The sequence below is a fragment of the Phoenix dactylifera genome, chromosome 1, assembly GCF_009389715.1.
Source record: "Phoenix dactylifera cultivar Barhee BC4 chromosome 1, palm_55x_up_171113_PBpolish2nd_filt_p, whole genome shotgun sequence".
Classification (NCBI taxonomy): domain Eukaryota; kingdom Viridiplantae; phylum Streptophyta; class Magnoliopsida; order Arecales; family Arecaceae; genus Phoenix; species Phoenix dactylifera.
Window position 1 is genome coordinate 20,095,667 of NC_052392.1, and position 21,018 is coordinate 20,116,684.

The window sequence follows — 21,018 nt, forward strand, 5'->3', positions numbered from 1 at the left end:
CGGTCATATTGTCAAGTTGCACAGTTGAGTCGGAACGGCTCTTTCACCTTTTGTAACGGCTAGTTTTCGAAAAAGAAGGCTCTGAAAAGTGTTTAAAAAGATAAAGAAAACAAGAACAAAGTATCCATTAAAGAGCATTTAAGTTTACATCCACCAAAAAGGATTGGAGCCTTTCTCAAAGCAAAAAGAGGAGTAATTGCCCCAACATTAAATTTAGAAGTACTCTCATTCAAGGCTTGATTATCTGATCCTCAACCACCAGCATATTCAAGAGAGGATTTAGAAGAGAAGAAGCCACATCTTACTTCAACATAAAATCTGTTTGAGAGCTTCTTCCCTTTAATATTGTCTATAGTGTGCCGTAACTATATAACTTTTATATTTTGTTATTATACTTGATTCAATTAGGAGATTGAATTAAGGAAAACAAGGTTAGTTGGTGAGCCAGTGTAAAACCAGCAAGATAGGTTGTGGTTGGTAAATTAAGAAAAACTAACTGGGTTAGATTGTGATCTCAAGTAAAACAATTAGTTTGGTTGTAGTCGGTGATCCTGTGAAAACCGACCGAATTCGTTGTGATCTCGTGAAAACAACAAGTTAGGTTGGGAGCTTGTAAAACAACTGACTATAATCAAGGAGATTATAGTGGAATTCCCAAAAGGATTTGGGGAGTGGACGTAGGAGCAAGGTTGGCTCTGAACCACTATAAAACTTGTTGTGTTTGTGTTGTGGTTCCTTGAGTATCTCGTTTCCACTGCTTTCTTTATAGTTAAGATTTATCTCTTAGATTAAAATCAAGAAAGCTTTCATAATCTTATTTGATATTTCGAAAAGAAACCAAAGTCTTCATTCAAAACCTAATTCACCCCTCCTCTTAGGTTGTCTATTGGGCAACAAGGATCTTTGACTTCCCTCCCTCCATCCACTTCTTCCTCTGTCCATGGTAGACCCTTGGCCACCTTAGCTGGCCCTAGCCAAATCTCTATCTCCACCATCCACTCAATCATATCTATCTCATCTACTCCAACCCTTCATCTACCAAGCAAACCTTTTAGCTTAATAACAATCTTGGTGGCTCTGCTTCACCCAATTCAATTTCTCTTTCCTCACTGCTAAAAGATATTATTTTGTTTGGAGTATCCAAAACTAGTTGGAAACAATTAACATTTCTCTTAGCACATAGTTGCTTCAAGAATTAAAATAACTCAAGCCAGACATAATGATAACCCCCTCCCTAGATGTCTTTTTTGTCTATACTTTGACTCTCCAGAGATAGTTACAATATGTAATTGAGCTTCCCTACCTTTTATAGTCGCTCTTTTCTTAGTAAATTTATCCTTTGTATTAACTATTAACAAATATAATATATCTTTTGTATCTACTCTAAAATGATAAAAAGAGAGTAGAAAAACATGTAATTAAACAAGAAGTATACTGTCTAATATGTTAATTTAAGGTATCATAGCTATCCGCTAAATGTTTCCTCTCCTCAATAACCTTGTGAAATGGACATGTTAAATCCTAAATACTAGTGAGTAATAGCTCAAAGTAAATTCATCCATGATTCATGAGGCCCCATGAAAGGTTGCCCTTTGTCCATTCTCAAGACATTCCATAATATCACCATTTAACTCAGTATTTTAAATTTAGTGAACACAATAGCATAGAAATAAAAACCATATTTATTTTAATTAAAAATAAAATAAAATTTTGAAATTACTTTTTTGTTTTCCATCGCGATCATCTTATAAATGCTTTTTTTTTCTTACATCTATCTATTAAGAATATTTTAGTTATTTTAATTTGAACCTATTAATGTTTTTAATGGCATTAGATGGTATGGGTACATATGCAAAAATAAGGATAAAAAAGGTAGAACGGCAAAATAAAAGTTTGACGAGGGTATGTATGTAAATATTAATTTGGAAGGGTATTTATGCAAAATTTGATATTTAGGAAGTTATTCATGTGAAAAACTCGTAAAACAAAAACCTACTTGAGTTGCAAGCATGGGTTAAGTCCTAAATACTTGGACACTACCATATGCATGAGTTGTGTAACGTTTACATTGGCCTTTATTTGGTATCTGTATTGCCTCAAAGATATAGTGTTAAGTTTACTGATAACATCCGAGAAGCACCTTGGTATTCTATATCACCTTTTCTCACCAATGGACTTGATTGTCTTTTGGGCCAGGTTGAGGTCTCAAAATTTAATTACAGAGCCTCATCGAGCCTGGTTGTCGAACCGGGTTCTAATGCACCAAAAGCCGGTCGATCGACGAACCGGGATAAATCTGGACGGCGACCTAAACCGGGGATCCCATCCGGCCGCCCTAGTTAAAGGGCGAACGGCTCCAAAAGCCCTGACCTCCGCTTCTCACGTCCTTTAATCACTTTTCCATGGCGAAGGCGGTGGAAAGAGCCCCAAGAAGACGGAGGGAACCCAAGCCCACCATGGGGAAGAAGAGGCCGGTCGAAAAAGAAGAAGTAAAAGACCGAGAAGAGGAGGTGGAGGACGAAGAGGAGGTACCGATGGGCGTGAGCTCGAAGGCGGAGCTGAAGCGGCGGAAGAAGGAGAACAAGAAGGCGAAGTCCGGCGGGTTCGAGTCGCTGGGACTCTGCCTGGAGGTCTACCGCGGTGTCAAGCGCAAGGGCTACCGCGTCCCCACCCCGATCCAGCGCAAGACGATGCCCCTTATCCTCTCGGGCGCTGACGTCGTCGCTATGGCCCGCACCGGATCCGGCAAGACCGCCGCCTTCCTCATCCCTATGCTCCAGAAGCTCCGCCAGCACGTCCCCCAGGCTGGCATCCGCGCCCTCATCCTTTCTCCTACCCGGGACCTCGCCCTCCAAACCCTAAAGTTCACCAAGGAACTTGGCAGATACACCGGTTAGGGTTTCCATCTCTCGCTTTTTCTTGATATGAGTTCTATCTGTCATATTTTTTGGCGTGGTTATATAATATGAGGTAAAGTTTGCTTGCTGAAATATAATTTGAGATTGAAAGAAGAAAAGCGGCTGGATTCCAACTAAATAATTCCTGAGCCATTAGATGATTTGAGTAGATCTAATCTTTTTGCTAATTCTTCAAACCGGGAGCTCCTGGGTATTGAATAAGATGCCTTTTTAGACACCTTTGACCTGAGTTTTGACGATGGCTTCGATGGTTGTGGCGGTGCAAAAGACTCGATCTGAGAGTTGTTGTGGCCTGTGGCTGTTATGAGTTATCGTTCTTTGATCATCAGGAGTTTCTTCTCTACGTCTCTTTTTTCCTTTCCTCAATATGCCCGTTATTCCGGGTTTTGGTCCGCCACTGATTAATTGGACTACAGCTTGCTTGAAACTGCATTCCCCATCTTAGACAAGTGTATTATAAGTTTCTTACATTCCTTTAATTTCATATACACATTTGCACAGCATGAATCCAGAGGTTATTGGATATTCTTAGGTTATTTTGCTTTGTGTTGCCCCGTGAAACCCTTTGAATTGTACTAAGAAAAGAGTATCAAACACTGAAAAGGAAATGTAGTGCATGTCAAAATCTTATTACTCAATGTAAAGCTGTTATTTCACTTAGTCTTGATTCCTGTACATGTGCTGCACCAATAATTAGTATTTCCAGTGCATATTAAGATTCTAATATCAATCAGGGGACAAAGGATTATTCTTTTCCTTCTTCATCTCCGATCATGTTTCATCTATACCTTGTTTTTTTTTTTAATGTTTTAGAACTAGCTGTCACCTATAACAGTCTTCTAAGGTGCTTGGTTTGTCTACAAATGGCTGGTTTCAGCTAGCTCCTTGCAAATTTAGTTTTTCTTTCAAATATTAAATTAATATGACTGACTATTTAAAATTTAATACGATAAGAGCATGACTTGAGATGTATATAGTCTTCTAAAAATAATTTTGGAGCTACAAAAAAAACTAGAGATGAATTTTTTTTCAACTGATTTATCTCAAAAGGAAGAAAGTTCATTTGATCAAAGACTTTTTAGTTTCAAAGTTACATAGCCATCTCCCATCTGATGATTTGAGACCATGAAATAGAATCAGAAAATCTGCTAGTCTATGTTTCATTTCCTTGTTTACAACAATCTTTAATTCAACTTGACATTCCACCATGCGGTTTCTACTTCTTCAGACTAATGAGGTACTAAGGTTTATGCCTGTGGTTGTAGTTACAATTTTGAGCAATCCTATTCGGATATTCTTTATATCTACTATTATATTTTGACCTATGAAATTTCTACAGACATCCGCACTAGTCTATTGGTTGGCGGAGATAGCATGGAAAATCAATTTGAAGAATTAGCTCAAAGCCCTGATATTATAATTGCAACGCCTGGTCGACTTATGCATCATTTGTCAGAGGTTGAGGGCATGTCTCTACGTACAGTAGAATATGTAGTGTTTGATGAAGCTGACAGCCTATTTGGCATGGGCTTTGCTGAACAGTTGCACAAAATTCTTTCACAGCTAAGTGAGACTCGCCAAACCTTGCTTTTTAGTGCTACCTTGCCAAAAGCCCTTGCTGAGTTTGCCAAGGCTGGTCTCCGTGATCCACAGCTAGTGCGGCTGGATCTGGAGACTAAGATTAGCCCAGATCTTAAGCCGATCTTCTTCACATTGCGCCATGAAGAGAAGCTTGCTGCTTTGCTATATTTAATTAGAGAGCAGATAAGTTCTGATCAGCAGACTTTGATATTTGTTTCAACAAAGCATCATGTGGAGTTTCTAAACGTTCTTTTCAGAGAAGAGGGTATTAAGCCTTCCATTTCTTATGGTGATATGGATCAGGATGCTCGAAAAATTCATCTTTCAAAGTTCAGAGCAAGGAAGACCATGCTGCTGATTGTGACAGATGTTGCTGCAAGGGGCTTAGATATTCCTTTGCTTGATAATGTGGTGAACTGGGACTTTCCTCCAAAGCCTAAAATTTTTGTTCATAGAGTGGGCCGTGCAGCTCGGGCAGGTCGAACAGGTACTGCTTATTCATTTGTCACATCGGAGGATATGCCTTATCTGTTAGACCTTCATCTATTTCTTTCAAAGCCTCTTAGACCTTCCCCAACGGAGGAGGAAGTAGTTAATGACATGGAGGGAGTGCATACAAGAATTGATCAAGCACTTGCTAATGGCGAAACTGTATATGGGCGCTTTCCCCAGCCAGTATTAGATCTCGTTTCTGATAGAGTTCGTGAGATTATTAATGGATCCGCAGAACTGATATGTTTGCAAAAGACATGTGCTAATGCATTTCGCTTGTATTCAAAGACCAAGCCTTTACCTTCAAGAGAATCTATTAGAAGAATAAAGGATTTACCTCGTGAAGGTCTGCATCCAATTTTTATAAATTCACTGGGGTCCAATGAACTGACAGCACTTGCATTTTCTGAACGTTTGAAAGCATATAGGTCAGTGCCACTTGAGTTTACCGAGCTTTATCATTGGGTTGTGCCTTCTTTTGTTTAATTGCATGGTGTCAGGCATCCAAGTTGCTTATTCTTGGCTTTATTTTCCTCTATTTGACATCTTATTGTGAAAAAAATGAAATTGCTTCTTGTTCTATGGGTTAATGACTAATCTTGTTTTATTCATACTGGGTAAATGCATAACAGACCAAAGCAGACCATTTTAGAGGCTGAAGGGGAAGCTGCAAAATCAAAAAATTCACAAGTAACACTACTTTCTTTGATCGCTTTTGCATTATCAAAGATTTGCTTGTTCAAAACTGCTGCTTTTGCTTTATTTTAGATGGTACTACTTGGATGGTGGTACCATATTTGCAGACTTGGTGTTACTGCTTATGTTCCATTTTCTGTTTCATGCTGTTATTATTTTGTCATAATCATTATTGTAAATTTTATAAAATCAAACTGTAGTCAGTGTACGGAGATCTTGAGAACTTTCTAGATTTTTCATTTAGTTTTTAATTTACCTGGGAAAATCACATCTCTAGCTATGCTTTGTGATTTTTCTGGCAGTTTCATTTGTGCATCATGCGCAATATCATGTATGACAAGTGATATATACCTACATGGGCCTAATATATGTTCACTCTGCCTCTTTATGCTCATGGTTTTCAAAGCAGGAATAATGTGGTAGGTTGAGGTTGAAACATGTTCTGGCATTGGTTTTTAAATGAGATACATGTACATCTTTTAAAAATTACATTAGAAATCCTGTTCCAGAGTCACAAGTTTGTTACATAATGAGGAAAGAAATGGATTTTCTTGGAAATTTGTGAAGTGGAGTGCTAGTAAGATGAAATATAATGGTGAATTCCTTTTGTTTATATAACAATGGTGATGATGATGGGATAATGTTGGGTCTAGCTGATAAATTTGGATCTCACCTAAGCACAGATATGAAATTAGATAAGGGTCCACTTGGAGTAAATGGTTCTATCATCGTTCAAATCCTATACCAAGACCTTTATTGAGCAACTTGCTCAAGGATCTGATGAGAAGTGGACCTGCTTAAGGATGGGTGTTAGTCACAGGTTTGTTTCTTGATAGAGAAAGCAATGGAATATATTAGAAATGAGATGTGGGTTTCCATTAAGATGGGACGTAATGCTGAGTGCCTTTGTTATGGATTATAATGGCGATGATGATGGGATTCCAGTTTTGGTTCTGGCTGATAAATTTATGGATCACCTGAAAAAAATATATGAAATTCGACAGAACTCCACCTGAAGTAAATGGGTTCAGTATGGTTCAAATCTTACACCAGACCACTATTAATTGAATCTCTTGTCTTGCTAATTCCTGACAAAGTGATAATGAGCAACCTATTTCCTTTGGAGTATTGAACCTTGGTATCTTTTATAGTCGTGATACATATCTTAACCCTGATTGGTTTTAGGAAAGTAAAACCTGGGATAACTATTCCTATTTCTAAGTATTGGTCTTGGCCATGTTATAACTGTGCATTGTATTTGGTTGCCTTAAGATGGAATATGCTAGAATCGAGAAAGTTCTGTGGAATAAATTGTCCCATACTCTCAAGAATTACTGGGTCCACCCATACGCATGGAATATTTTTCCTGGAAACCTCATTCTGGAGAATAGGAGGCCATTGACCAGAACAATCTAATGCAGATTTTTTTTGACTTTTGATATCTCGAATTCTGTAAAATCATTTATAAGTTTTCTTCTATGGTGAATGATACAGCTTCGATTCTCTGGTATTTTTAATTAGTTGCATTGTTCTTTCACTTAGCTTTGTCATGAATATAATTTCCAGGATCTTACTAAAACAACTATGTTCAATACCCCCTGTCCTCAATCTTTATCATGTTCATCCTTGCTAAATCTCAGCAATCTTCATTGCCTAAGCCTCTTTCCCTTCCATCAATCTTCTATGTGAATCCTTACCATTACCATAAGCATCTAGCCTTTTTCCCAGTTATCTAGGGCTGGCTTTATGGATCCTCTTTCACCAAGTATCTTATTTAGGCCCATATCTGATGTTATTCCAATTTTAAATCTAAATCGTTCCATACCGTAAGTTTGGTCCACATTCAACAAATCTTGACATCACCTTTTTTCTATGAATTAACATTTCTTAAGGGTTCCATCTTCCTTTATGCATGTAATCTAGTGTGTATCTCTATGGTACTTCAGAAAGCTAAAAAGATAAAATGCTACTTGTTAAGCTATGAGACTAAATGGATCTGCAACTGTTATTATCCTTGCAACCAAATGCATATTCCACTGTTTTTTGTGCACACATGAGGTTGCACCTTGCAATATAACTGTAACACAATATGGAACAATGATAGGCCACTTTGATGCAAGAATGATCATGAGTTATATTGATAATCATCTTGTCAATCAACTTTTGTTTCCAAATAGGTCATTCCTTGTTATATTTTGAAGTTAGTTGCAATCCTATGGTGTCTTGAAAGTAGACAACATCAGTATGATTCTCTGCTTTAAATTCATGCTATTCTAGCTGAATTTATTATGTAGATTAATACATGTAATTTTCAATGGCGTGCTCTGTTTTTTACATGTCTTTCCAATTGTCCTGATGCAACCTTCAAATTAAGTTTTTCAGTGGATTGTCTAACTTTTCTTTTCTTTTACTTTCTTTTTTCTTTTAATTTTCTTTAGATTTTTCATGTTGTCTGAAAACTTAAAATTCTCTAGTATTTGTAAAGGAATTAACAATTGAGAGCTCCATATGTGTATATTAGTGAACAACTGCATCTCTTCATTGCCTTTTTTTGTCACTGTCTCTCTTTTACGTTCTCTTCAAGAGTTTGTGGCATTACAATTGATATTAATGGTCCTTCAGGAGTCAATCCATGGTCTCAAAGTTAGGCTACGTAAGTGTCTTGCTAATAATCTTTTTGATATATAGCAATACTAATTTGTACAGAATTTGGCTTTTGCATAATAGGGCACAAATCAGTGGCTTGAGGTGATGAGGAAAAAAAGAGCTGTTCATGAGGAAGTGATCAATTTGGTACACGAAAAGCGTTCTGTTGATCAGGCACCAAAGGTAACCTTTCTACTGGTTGAGTGGCCCACGAGGCTACATGTTTTGACTTATTACCTTTTTATAACGTCATTGTGAAGAGTTTTTCCTGTTACAGAGATAATCTGACCTAATTCTTTTCATACACCAACTTTTCATAGTACGACTACAATCAACAGTCAAGTGATAAGCAATAAATCTTACTTCGAGATTGTATTTTCGTAAAACTGGTAAGGTGCTTTTGCACTGTCATGAGATAGTGTAATGGCGGTGACTGGCAAAAGTTTTATGCAACAACAGCATGACCTGCTAAGTCCTGCCAATCAGACTGTTGCAATATGGAGCCTTCGTATGCAACCTATAGAGATAATTTGCACCAAAATTGCAGAAAAAGCATTGCAAGTATGTACCTTGAAGTTTCATCATCTACAACAACTTGGTTGGCAGCCTGATGGTCCAAGTTGAGGGATGGTTTTATTTAGTTTAATAATCTGGATAATAAGAGGGGGCCATTTCTTGATGCAGTGGTAAAGACATGGGCTGACAAGCATAGTGTGGCATAGGTTCAAGTCCCCATCTTGGAGCAGCCACTTTGGGTCTGTCCCCAGCCTGTCGCTCCAGGACCCAAGATTTTGCGAACATAACTGGGTAATGGCCTAATAATTTGGATAACAAGAAGCCATATTTGGATGTGATAAAATTTGTTTTATTATTATTATTTATCTTGCAACTAAACAAGTTGATCCATTAACTTTATCACTAATTAGGTCAACTTTATAAAATTATGATTGTGCATTCAATTCTTAGACATATTGTTGTAATATTGCTGGATATATATTCATATATCTAAGTCCTTTTTTGGTAGATATGTACCTACCCACCTGCATGGTAGAGAAAATGTTTTATTTCCTTGTGTGTTGTTTCTTTGTAATATCACTAGGTGCTCCTTTTAATGCAGGAAGTGGAGGTAGAAAGCACATTTTCAACAGATTGGGATAAAAAAGGTTTTCTCCTCTCTTGATTTATTCCCGTTAATTCTCTTGTTTCAGTTTGTCAGTTTCCCAGCATTGCGCTGTTTAGAAAACCACTGAAACTATGACGTCAGGTGATCAAACCAAGTTTAATGCTTCCCCTCTCATGTTTGTACAATAAAAATGAAGTCTATTTTATCGATATTTCTACATTGTCATCTATTAACTTGATATGACAGATCAATAAATCAACATTTTCGCTATGGAAGTCTCCTTTTGTATAGAATTGATAAAGCTTGAGGGAACATAAGGTTTTATGTACCATTAGGGTTATAAGTCAGTTTACATTAGGAATTTTAGGACTGCATCTCAGACAGAATTAACCTAAAAAATATCAGATATGATTTCATGATGAAAAGAGAAAAAAGATTAGAAAGAGAGGCTGGTTTGACATCTAGTTTGATGAAAACTAGAGTTTAATCAATGAAAATTATCTAAGGCTCAGAGTTCCAGTTGAGATGTATTCTTTCTCACGAAGACACAAGAAGAATCTAAATAGGAGACAGCAACGGCAATGGAAACAAACTGACAAGGTTTCTACAGCTTCATTAGATTCAGATAAACTTTTTTCCAATTATTCTCATTGTCAATTTGTAGTTCTGGTAGACTGAAGTCTTTTCAAAGAAGTCAAGAATATTTAAACTATATTATTAGTCTAATGTTGATTCATTGTTGAGCCTAAGGTAGGATCAAGAACTTGAATCTGCATATTGCAGATATACCATTGCCATTTTCATAAACACTAACCTACTGGATGCATACGACATTGAGCTCTTAATCCAGCCTATGCTTAGTCTGTTGTTGATTCATCATTAACCTAAGGCAGGGTGAAAAACTTAAATATTCATGTTGCAGATATATCATACCATTTTCATAAACATTATCCCACTAGATCTCCATAATAAAACTAGGTGTTTGGACATCCTGCTACTCCTGGGGCGTTGGCTGGGTTGAAGTCCTTGCCGGGATGGATTTGTACCAAAACAAGAATCTAGGTGCCAGGAAGCTCTAAAAATAGAAAATAAAAAAAAGAGATTGAAGCTAACTGACACATATGCTGGTTACGTGATGTAGACTTGAGTTGGTTACGTGATGTACATTTGAGTTGGTTAGCAATTTAGGCTTAGGTAAACCCATGTATTTAGATTTTTTTTTTTTTCTATATCCAGGTTTAATTACAATGCTTTGTAGGGGGTGTAAGTCGTAACTTGAGATCCGGTCACCCATTTCAACTAAATTATGCATGATTTAGGAGTGTCTCAAGGAAAACCATCCTTTGGAAAAAAGGGGATTAGGGATATAGATGCCTTTTCATAGTTGTCTTTAATCATTAGTTTGATTTAAGACCGACGATTAGATAAATCAGTCTCTTGCTGAAGTTTAAATCAGCCTTTTAATGAAGTTTAGGTTTAGGTTTCTCAGGGTTTCCATTAACAAGCTGAGGGAGAGGCCATGTTGGAGATATTATAAATTTGACTCATTTCTATCTTCCATTCCCCTCTTTTTTTTTTTTCTGTTTAAGGAATTGGCTCAATGTGGACACCGTGACACAATTTTCTATCATAAATCTAAAATTGTTTAGATCTTTTTAGGTATGATAGGTTTTGAATAAATTTCAGTCCACTGTTAGGTTAAGGTGGTTGACAGTATCTGCACAAAGTTGAGATCTCTCATTTATTTCTGTGCTGTAGCAAGGAAAAAATAAAATAATTTCAGGTTTATGTAGAAAGTTTGTGGGACCGAACAAATTGATATCTTGGAGGTGACTTTTCAAGCAACAGAAAAGAACAGGGTTGGAAAAAAATGCAAAAAGAAAACTAGAATTAATTCTTCAATCTCTTGGCTCTACATCCTTGATATACAGACTCAGGGTAGCAATTTTATATGTTGGGTCTTGACGCGCGTCTAGGTGTGAGATCCTTTTCAATATCTAAGAACTTCTTATCAAGCCACATCCAAGTGCCATGCCCATGTTCGTATTTAAGTAGGTGTGCTGGTTCTTTGGGCTTTATCAAAGGGTCCAGGTAACATACTTCCACATGCATAGCCATGGTTAAGTATGATTTTAAGATAGTGCAACTTACAGTTTATCTAAGCCATTTTTATCAAACTTATTCTTAAGCTTAAACCAATTTTTATGACTAAAGTAAACAATAAGGAGGTGCTTATATCTCTAATCTTATTTTAGCCCTTTCAATTATAGGTGGTAATGCTTAACCGTTGAACCCGCTTAACTTATTTCAACTCGTTGTAGATTGGGTTAGATTATTGGTAATTTAATAAAATTATCATGTTTGGTTCTAGATTTTTGGCCAATTTAATAAATAGGTCGGGTTCGGGTTGACAGATTTTTGATCTATCTTGTATCTGACTTGACCCGTATCTTGTCCGAACCAACACAATTGCTACCCCTACTTTGAGGCCACTTGGTCTAAAAGAGCCCTAGGTGTATTAGTTCCATCCATGAGATGAGTTTCTTCAAGGTACTATGTAATCTAGTTGAAATGGACATTTGGATCTTAAAGTTATGGCCCTTCAAAACTATCATTGTAATTTAATGAGGATATGAAAATAATCCAAATAAATTCTAAACCTCTTCACTCATCTTGCTGTCAACTAGCTTTTTGCTAAATCACGATGCTTCCATATGAAAATGATTTTTAAGTTATATAATGCCTATTTGGATATTCCAAGTGAAAATTAAGAATGTTAATGTGCGGTCATATAAATGTTCATGTCCGTTTTACTTATTGTTTCTTGTTTTTTATGCTAAAACACTTTAATCTGCTGCCTTTTCTTTGGTAACCGAAATTATAAATTTTCATATAATTCCTAGTCCTTTGTAGTGGATTCATGAACTATATAGATGGCCTTATATACCATATTCTTGGTCTATACAGTGTTTTTCTGACCTTTTATCCTATACATTTTTTTTTTAAAAAAAATGCAGACATAAATCATTAGCATCCCATTTCGATTATTTATTGAGTCCTAATATATTACTTCTTGCTCCCTTGGAGTAGCTGGGTTTGACACAATGTAGATTTCTTACCATGAAAACAACATACCCAAAGTGGGATCCATAATTAATTTGCAGTGACATACTTGATAGAATGGTGAAATCATTGCTCGAGCATCTTTCTTGATTTTGTGGTATGGGTTTTTTATCCTTTGATTCTTCTTGTGATGCATTGCTAATTAGTACATACATGCTCCTTTGCTGTGCCACAATATGAACTTCTATGTTGTTTTTACTCATCCTAGCATGCATAAAAGTTACATTCTACTTATTAGAAAAGAGGAATTAATTCTCTTGGATAACATGCTAATGATTTTGTCTAAATTAGCACACTGGCATGTAGTGGAATTATATTTTGGATATATGATTCTAAGAAAAATATACATTATGGCTAGAGTTGATCACGGGCTTGGTGGCTTGCCTAGTCCACCTAGCCCAGCCCGGAATATAGTGGGCTTGGGCGCTAAAACTAGGCCCGTGGAACGGGCATGGGCAAAAAAGTAGGCCCGATCTAAAAATTGGGCTGAGCCTATGAAAATTAAAAAATGGCTTGGCTCGGTCCGACACACACACACACGCATATATATGTATATATATATATATTCTTTGTATCGGCTTGAATGTACAAATCATTTTTTAGTTGGCTTAAATTTTTGGTTAGCTTAAATGTACTGATTATTGCAATATGAAAAAAGGTTGAGGGAATAAAATTCTATTGTTTGGCTAAAGTGTATTGTTTAGATGTTAATTTGCATTGCAAACTTATATTGCACTTAGCCCATAATAGTGGGGGTAAGAGGAAATTGGGCCTAAGATTGCTTCTTCAAGATTGGGCCGGGCTTGGGCAAAAATGGAAGCCCAATGTTCGAGTCAAGCTAGGCTTGGGCATATGCATCGGGCCTAACTTGTATTGTAGAGCTCAGCCCGGTTCGATGTTTGATCAACTCTGCTTATGGGCTTGTTTGGAAACACTTTTGGAGGGCCAGCAACTACTTTTTGGCTCTTCCAAAATATTTTTGAGCCAGTTTGATAAAAAAAAATGAAAGTGCTTTCTGGATCCCCAAAAAGCTAAAAAACATCTGTTTGGGAGAAGCTCCATTTAATGGAACCCCGCAAAAGCTCTACTTGGCTGACATTGGGAAGCTGTTTTTGGTTTAATTAAATTTTCATAATACCCAAAGTACTTATGCTAACATATTGTATTGTATTGCATCTATATTATATTATATTATATTATGTTGTATCATATTATATCATTTCTTATTATATTATTTTACTATGCTATATAATATTTGTATATATTACATTATATTACAATTGTATTATAATATAATATAATAGTACATTATATTACAATATTATATTACATTACAATAATATTAAACAACATAACAATATTTTAATATGTAATGATACATTACTATGTCATATTATATCATATCATATCATATATTATTTTATTATACTATATAATATTATATTACATTATATTATGATATTATATTATGTTATAATGACATTATACTATGTAATAATATGTGATACTATACAATATTATGCAATGCACTTTGTCATTTTGTAATAATAAAAGCACCTTCTTAATTTCCTTACCAAACATATGTATAAGTTCAACGTCACTTTAGAAATGTAGTTACTAAAGAGCAAACAATTTTTGGTAAAAGCTCTACTAGCCAAAGCTCTGCTTACAAAAGCTCTACTACCAACATCAATCCCAAACCGGGTCTAAAATATATATATTATATATCTCATTCTTGAATAAGTATTTTCCCTAATCATTCATATAAATTTATAGAAGAGAATAATAATAAATTAAATTTCAAACTTTGAAAAGAAAGATTAGAGAGGGATGATTAGATATCGAAGATTGGGATTGAAATAGGAGATAAAGATCAGGGTGATAAGTTTGTTAGAGAGAGACAGAGATAGAAGGGATAATTTTGTTGGATAGAGAAAAAGAAGTTCGTTAAGATAGAGATAAAGAGGAATTTTGGAACATTAAGAGATCTTATAGGATGTGGGATTTGAATGCAAGAGACAGGATCGAAATTAGCTAATCAATTATTTTTCTTTTCGAAACTATCGATGTTAATGATTTTTTTCCGGTATAATAAGGTTTTGTTTGTCAATCAAATAACATGCTATCCATGGGCAAATTGATAGACCTAAAGGACCACTGACTTTCTTTTTCATATAGGAAGTATAGATTTATTATGGTGGTGTCATTTTGGAGAATGTAGTGTTGGATAGTGTATTAAGCAGATCTTGTTCTATAAATGCTACTTAAATCCATTTCATAGTTACATGATTCCCATACTTATCTGTCAGTGGCTAAATATGATTTAGATGTGGTTTTTTGTTTCTTATTCTCATAATATTATGTAAATCCAATTCGTAGTTGCATGATTCATCTGCTTATGTGTGAATGGCTAAATATCACTTAGTTTTTTCTCTTTTTTTTTGTGTGTGTGTCTTTTGTGTGTTTGCATGAGAGAGAGAGAGAGAGATGCAGTATATTTTAACATCGCTAATTTCATGCTTTGTTCTATAGTGGACTCAAAGTACCTATACAACATGTCTTTACTCACATTAAAACATATTTTTATAGTCCAATCTCATTTTTCAACTCTGCCTCACTGATGTTTTGCGCCCACTCCAGAAATTTGCGGCGTGAAAAGAAAGGCAGGAAGTTTTAAGGATGAGGAATTCTATATAAGTTCGGTTCCCACCAATCAAGTATGTTTACTTTTACTCATATTGGTTGTTCTTGCAGTTCACTTGATAATTGCAATTTTGTGCCCCTCAACCTGTTCATTCATGACAATAATTCTCTCTTATGCTTGACAATAATAATTATATTTTATGCACAAATCATCATTACAAGGAACATAGTCCCTCTAGTTAGTTTTTGAGTTTGCTTCCTATGTTGTATACAAATGTATGCCTTGTGAATCGAGTAACAGTGATTAAGTTTTGCTGTTGTTTTAGCATATGGAGGCTGGGCTATCAGTGAAGGGAAATGAGGGCTTTGGTTCAAACAGGTAAAATTTAGTTGTTTATAAATAAATATTTCCTTTTGGACTCATCAGTTTCAATATCCTTTGGCTTGTTATTGAAGTAGATCACACAGAGTAGCTATTCAACTAAATATGTGCTGCTAACAGATATTAAAGCTTAGCAGACAGAACCTCCTACCAAGGAAGTTACATCTGCTATGAAATCTCTTTGGATTCTGGATCCAGCACCTGCTACTAAGGCTCATCCTTGTTAATGTTTTTGAGGGCTTGACTTCCATGTTCCTGCACCCAAGTTCACTCTCACACTTTGGTCCTGCTTCAGATAACTGAGCCAATGTTGCAAAGACTATTGCCCCTTTTTTCACATACATATTTTTCTCCTAAAATGCCTATATTGGTAACTAGCAATATTTTCCTTTCTCATTTTCTAGAAAAAAATATTTAAAGAGAGTGAAAAAATAAAGGTCGTCCCACTGAGGAATTAATAGATGAATGCATTTCCAAGTATGCGAAGAAAAAGTAATTTAAACAATGGAATCCTGCAATGAGATGCACTGAACAGCCAAGTTGATAGTCCACAATAAAATCAGACCACACTTGAAGACACTCCATGTCATCAACCAGGATCAGCTGTTGAACTGGAAATAATAAACTTCTATATACACTTGAGGGCACTCGAGAAATTTGGACAGGAAGATACCTATCTGATTATCTGTGCTACGAGCACACAGCATGCAGTATAGTGACCTCCATCATTTTCGTTGCCATCTCAAGTGATTGGTGATTGTAAATGGATCTAATCTCTTCTATTGCAGGCTGATGGTAGGCATATAACTAGTTATTCTCATTAAATTGTCATAGGTTAATATTTTCTCCAAGATAGCTGAATCTAGGAAAACTTGGATTTTTGATTTGTATCCATAATTCCTACAAATTTCTTTTTCAAGGTACAGTTACAGCATTGAATGAGAAGGCAGAAAAAACCTCACGTAGACATGTGATTACACTATAGTTTCCACATCTACTTAGCTTCTTCTCTCTTATCTCCACTTTAATGAAGAAAGTCTTAATAGCCTTCATGATCTTTATGTTTTCAAAAGAAGAATCCTCTCAACCCCCTCCACTCAGCACCCTCTCTGTGTACTCATTCCCTATGATTCAACAATTTCAAGTAAGTTTACGATACAAAATTACAGATTGTGCCTGTTTTAAACATCCTTTCACAACCATATTTTGATTCTTTTCCCAACTTAAATTAAGTTCTGCCCTGCAAGTTTCAATTCCTTCTACCATGTATTGGACATTGCACTTGTCTTCTATTACACTACCTTCTTGATCTCTACGTTCCATTTTTTGCCTGTCTTTTTAACCAGTTCTGTCATAGAGCCCTGTTCATTTCTCTAAATTGGTGACCCTTAAGCTAATATCCTCTAGATTCATGATTGCTTCCTGATATGCTTCATGAAAGTAGCAATTTTGTTTTAGTTGGATCAAATCAAAATGGTATTCCAAGTGGCAGTAGTTTTTATATGGATAAATAAAATCCAATGATTACACTATCTGCTTCATTATTGTAACTATAACTTCTTGCAGATTGGAGGCTGCTGTTCTTGATCTAGTTGCAGATGATAGTTCTGGTTTACAGAAGCAGAAATCACAATACCATTGGGATAAGGTACAAAATAGAGCTAACTTGCTTGCTCCAACCTATTTTTATTTTTTTATTATGCATTTTCAAGACACCAATAGATCAATTTTTTGTTTACAGAAACACAAAAAGTACATCAAATTGAATAATGGGGAACGTGTTACAGCTACAGGGAAGGTACAATTCTCAACAATGTTGTAAAATTCTCATCCATGTGAAGCATATTTTATAAGGTAGTTCAATGCTCTCATTATCACCAGGGACCAGTGTTTAATGGGACACATGTTTTTTATTAATAAGCTCTGTGAGGACATTAAAAGATTGTCACGTGACAAGCAAGTATCTCAGGTCCAACATTCAGATTGTTATTTATAAAAATTTCATAATTATTTACAGGTTTCCTTATTGTATTTGTATCATCATTAACCATTAGAAAATGACTCGTCTCATTAATTTGCTGTCAGTTTATGGATTTTGGTTTGTATCTGCGGCAGAGTCATCTTGAGTAGATAATGAGAAAGAGTGTAAAAGACATGAATAAAGACAGATTGGTAGATGAGAAATTGTTCAAATCTTCCCTAACAAAACATAATTCTGCTACTTTTTGGGTACCTAAATTTGGTTGTAAAGTTCTAATAGCTTGTTATATTGCTCCTTCAGTTCATGTGTTTGTGGATATTTTATTGATTTAGTTATGTCTTAGAGAGAGTTGCATGTTTAATCATTTACTTGAAAGGAGAATGAAACAAGTTAGCACCCATAGTAAAAATCATTTTCTTTGAAACCATTTGGCTCACTTATTAGGTTTTCTTGACCTTTTATTTTTAGTCTATCATAATTTGCTGGCAACTTATTTGATTAAAAAAACTTTCTTTAGGATTTTCCAGGTATCACATTGGGCATGATTCTTAGATACTGCCATGAACAAACCTCTTTTTTTAAATTTGCCCATGTAAATACATGCATGCATATTATAGGTAAAACTATGGCTAATATTTTTCATCTCATCCATCCTTATAATGCATAGATTAAAACGGAGAGTGGTGCAAAATTGAAGACTAGCAAAACAGGGATATACAAAAAATGGAAGGAGCGGTCCCACAAAAAGATTTCTCTTAGTGGAATGGCCAAGGACTTTGCCGAGGAGGGTACTGGTTCTACAGGTAATGCGGACACCTTAATCTTGCTTTTAGGAAAGTTTGGTTTGTTATCATGCATCATCATATTATTTTGTCAAAGAAATCTCATATTGCTATACTGATTGCTTATTGTTTTTTGGAAAGTGGCTGTTTGGTGTTCAGAAGTGCCCAATTTCCTATCCTTCAGGATTTGGGACTTAGGTGCTTATAAAAAAGTCTTCAAGCGAAATAAGTTGGATTGGCTTTGGTTCAATCCAAGACTGATATGTGTCCGAATTGGATGAAAAATTTGAATCCAATCTTTATCCATTTCCATTTGATTGGGTTTGGATTGTCTTAAAATTCATGCTAGTAATTTTTTGGGCTTTTCAGGTTGATTCAGGTTTAAGATAACCCAAACAGGAATAGTCTGAACATAGATATGGACAGCTTTAGTTATAACCTAAACAAGTAATGAAGAAATTACAAATTATAAGATATAGCCTTATCAACATCCCATTCCATGTATCTCGATTAATAAAGACATAGAAGTTGTCGTTGGAAAGCAAATCGATTTGTAACTACATAGAAGTTATCAGTAACAGTGTATTAGTTTCTTGAATGCAAGGCATGTCAGCATTGGGTGGGGAAAGCATATTGTTTTAGCTTTTGGTTGGTTAGGATTCAAGTTAGGTTATATATGATTCACATGTCCAATCCATGATTGAAATGGGTAGAAATTTTTGATTCAAAACCCTAGCAAACTGACTTTGGTTTTGATGTAGCTTTTCATTCTTGGATTGATTTTGAATCCAAAACAGGTGAATCAATCCACTTGGCCTTACTCATGTCTTCAACAAGTTGTATACTGTTGTGCAGACTGAATCATGTTCAATACATGCAAGTGATTTCAGGTTAAGCTTTTGGTGTCTGGTGACTCTGCTGGGAACAGCTTTTCCTTTCCTCTCTCTTTCCCTTTTGGGGTATGTTCATCTAAATACGGCAGGATAGTCCAGGATTGGGAGCATGCTATGAAGAGAGGAGGGAGCGGGAGGCAAGGCGATAGTTTTGGGGTAAAACGGTCTGCTGCCTGCTCGAGGTCTTTTTTCTGATCCTGTTGAGAGCAGGCCCCATGACCTGATGTCTCTCTTCTGCTCTCCCACTCCCTTCTTCCCTGGTCCTGGGTTATCTGGATCCAGCAGGAAGTACCCAAATAGGCCTTAATTTCTTGAAAGATGTGTCTGTTATATGTGCTCAACACTAATAATAGAACTGGTAGCTATAAGATATGCTTTAGTTGATAAGGGGATAGAAGCATTGGAAGCTGGTGCGTGGGCTACTAATTCAGTGGTCGTGATAGCCGAGAGTAGATTTTTTAGCTACTAAGGTCTTAGATTTTGTAGATACTAAGGTCAAACTATTTATTATCTCAAGTATTTCATTGTTTGCATCTCATTTTTCCGTTGGTGAAATTTTAAAGACTTCACAAACAATTTCATGATATCATACATGTTTAGTCTAGTTCATTTTTCTGCGTGGGTTTTTGAAAACAAAAGGAGCAAACAAAAGCCATACCAAATGGGCCTTTATACTTGTGCATTCAAAATCATCAGTTCTGGACATATAACATTTTAATTTCCATGGTTGAAATGAATTTAGAAACTTAGTTGCTCTCAAATTGTTGCGTGTCCCCCGTGTCCCTCGGGCCTTTAAGTATCCTTAGTAAATGCATAGGCTTCATGTTACACTCCTAACGTGAGGATTTATTACCTTGAAATTGCATAAAATTCAAGTAAATTAGAGAAGCCACACCAAATTTCGTTAATAGTTGGAGTGGAATTTGGGAAGCGTTGGATGGAATGTTCTCTTAAATCACTTAAATGACCACAATTGCCTCTTTGGGTAACCTCAAGACTTTCTGGAGTTTTTTTCCCCTTGTAATGTTGGAGATGGATTAATTTCAGAAATGATTAGATTATTGACATATTTGACACATGGGAAAGTCTTTCTGATGACTGGTTTCTGTAGGGGGTCATCAACTGAGAGGAAATAAGCAGCATTTCCGCGGTGGAAAAAATCATTGGTCGGTGCCTAATGCTAACGTACCGTCTGAGCTGAAAGATCCTGAGCAAGTGCGAAAGAAAAGGCAGCAGAAGGCCAATAAGATTGCTCTGAGGAATAGCAAATCTTCAAAAGGGAACAAATTCGGAAAAAAGAAAAGAGGGAAGAGAGAAAGCCGAAGATTCTCCAACTCTCTTTAGGGTAAAGCGAATGCAAAAGACTAGGCCTGGTTCCTCCCCAAAAAAGTGACGAGTTGATTAAGCTTTGATGCAGTTATTATTAACATGGCCTAGTAAACTATGGCATTCCGAGTTGTAATCCTGGTTCTTCGTTCCTTTCCAGGAACCCGCATTGTTAGGGTAAAGCGAATGCAAAAGACTAGGCCTGGTTCCTCCCCAAAAAAGTGATTAAGCTTTGATGCAGTTATTATTAACATGGCCTAGTAAACTATGGCATTCCGAGTTGTAATCCTGGTTTTTCGTTCCTTTCCAGGAACCCGCATTGTTATCATTAAATAGTTAAGATTATTTTTTTGAGAATTACTAAATAGTTAAGCAGTGATGTAGAATATCCTGTCAGAATTTTTTATTAAAAAATGATTTTTTTGGGTACTA

The 21,018-nt window shown here is 35.9% G+C and overlaps 1 protein-coding gene and 1 long non-coding RNA gene across 2 annotated transcripts; both read left to right on the forward strand.

Annotated features, from left to right (window-relative positions):
• The first annotated feature begins 2,357 nt into the window (after positions 1-2,357).
• On the forward strand, positions 2,358-21,018 carry LOC103701637 (DEAD-box ATP-dependent RNA helicase 29). Its single transcript, XM_026802443.2, has 12 exons — positions 2,358-2,892; positions 4,258-5,419; positions 5,624-5,681; positions 8,415-8,516; positions 9,451-9,496; positions 15,220-15,296; positions 15,549-15,601; positions 17,171-17,252; positions 17,346-17,402; positions 18,253-18,388; positions 20,372-20,605; positions 20,747-21,018. Exons 1-11 carry the CDS (start codon positions 2,403-2,405, stop codon positions 20,602-20,604), a joined length of 2,496 nt encoding a protein of 831 aa, XP_026658244.1. The 5' UTR covers positions 2,358-2,402; the 3' UTR covers position 20,605; positions 20,747-21,018.
• LOC120111618 lies at positions 18,395-19,846 on the forward strand. The gene is made up of 2 exons (XR_005512960.1): positions 18,395-19,257; positions 19,360-19,846. It is a non-coding gene; the product is annotated as an uncharacterized LOC120111618 (long non-coding RNA).

Coding starts and splice junctions, on each gene's coding strand:
- LOC103701637 (XM_026802443.2), top strand. CDS start 2,403: ATGGCGAAGGCGGTGGAAAGAGCCCCAAGAAGACGGAGGGAACCCAAG. Junction 8,517..9,450: donor CTGTTGATCAGGCACCAAAG/GTAACCTTTCTA, acceptor CTTTTAATGCAG/GAAGTGGAGGTAGAAAGCAC. Junction 15,297..15,548: donor GTTCGGTTCCCACCAATCAA/GTATGTTTACTT, acceptor CTGTTGTTTTAG/CATATGGAGGCTGGGCTATC.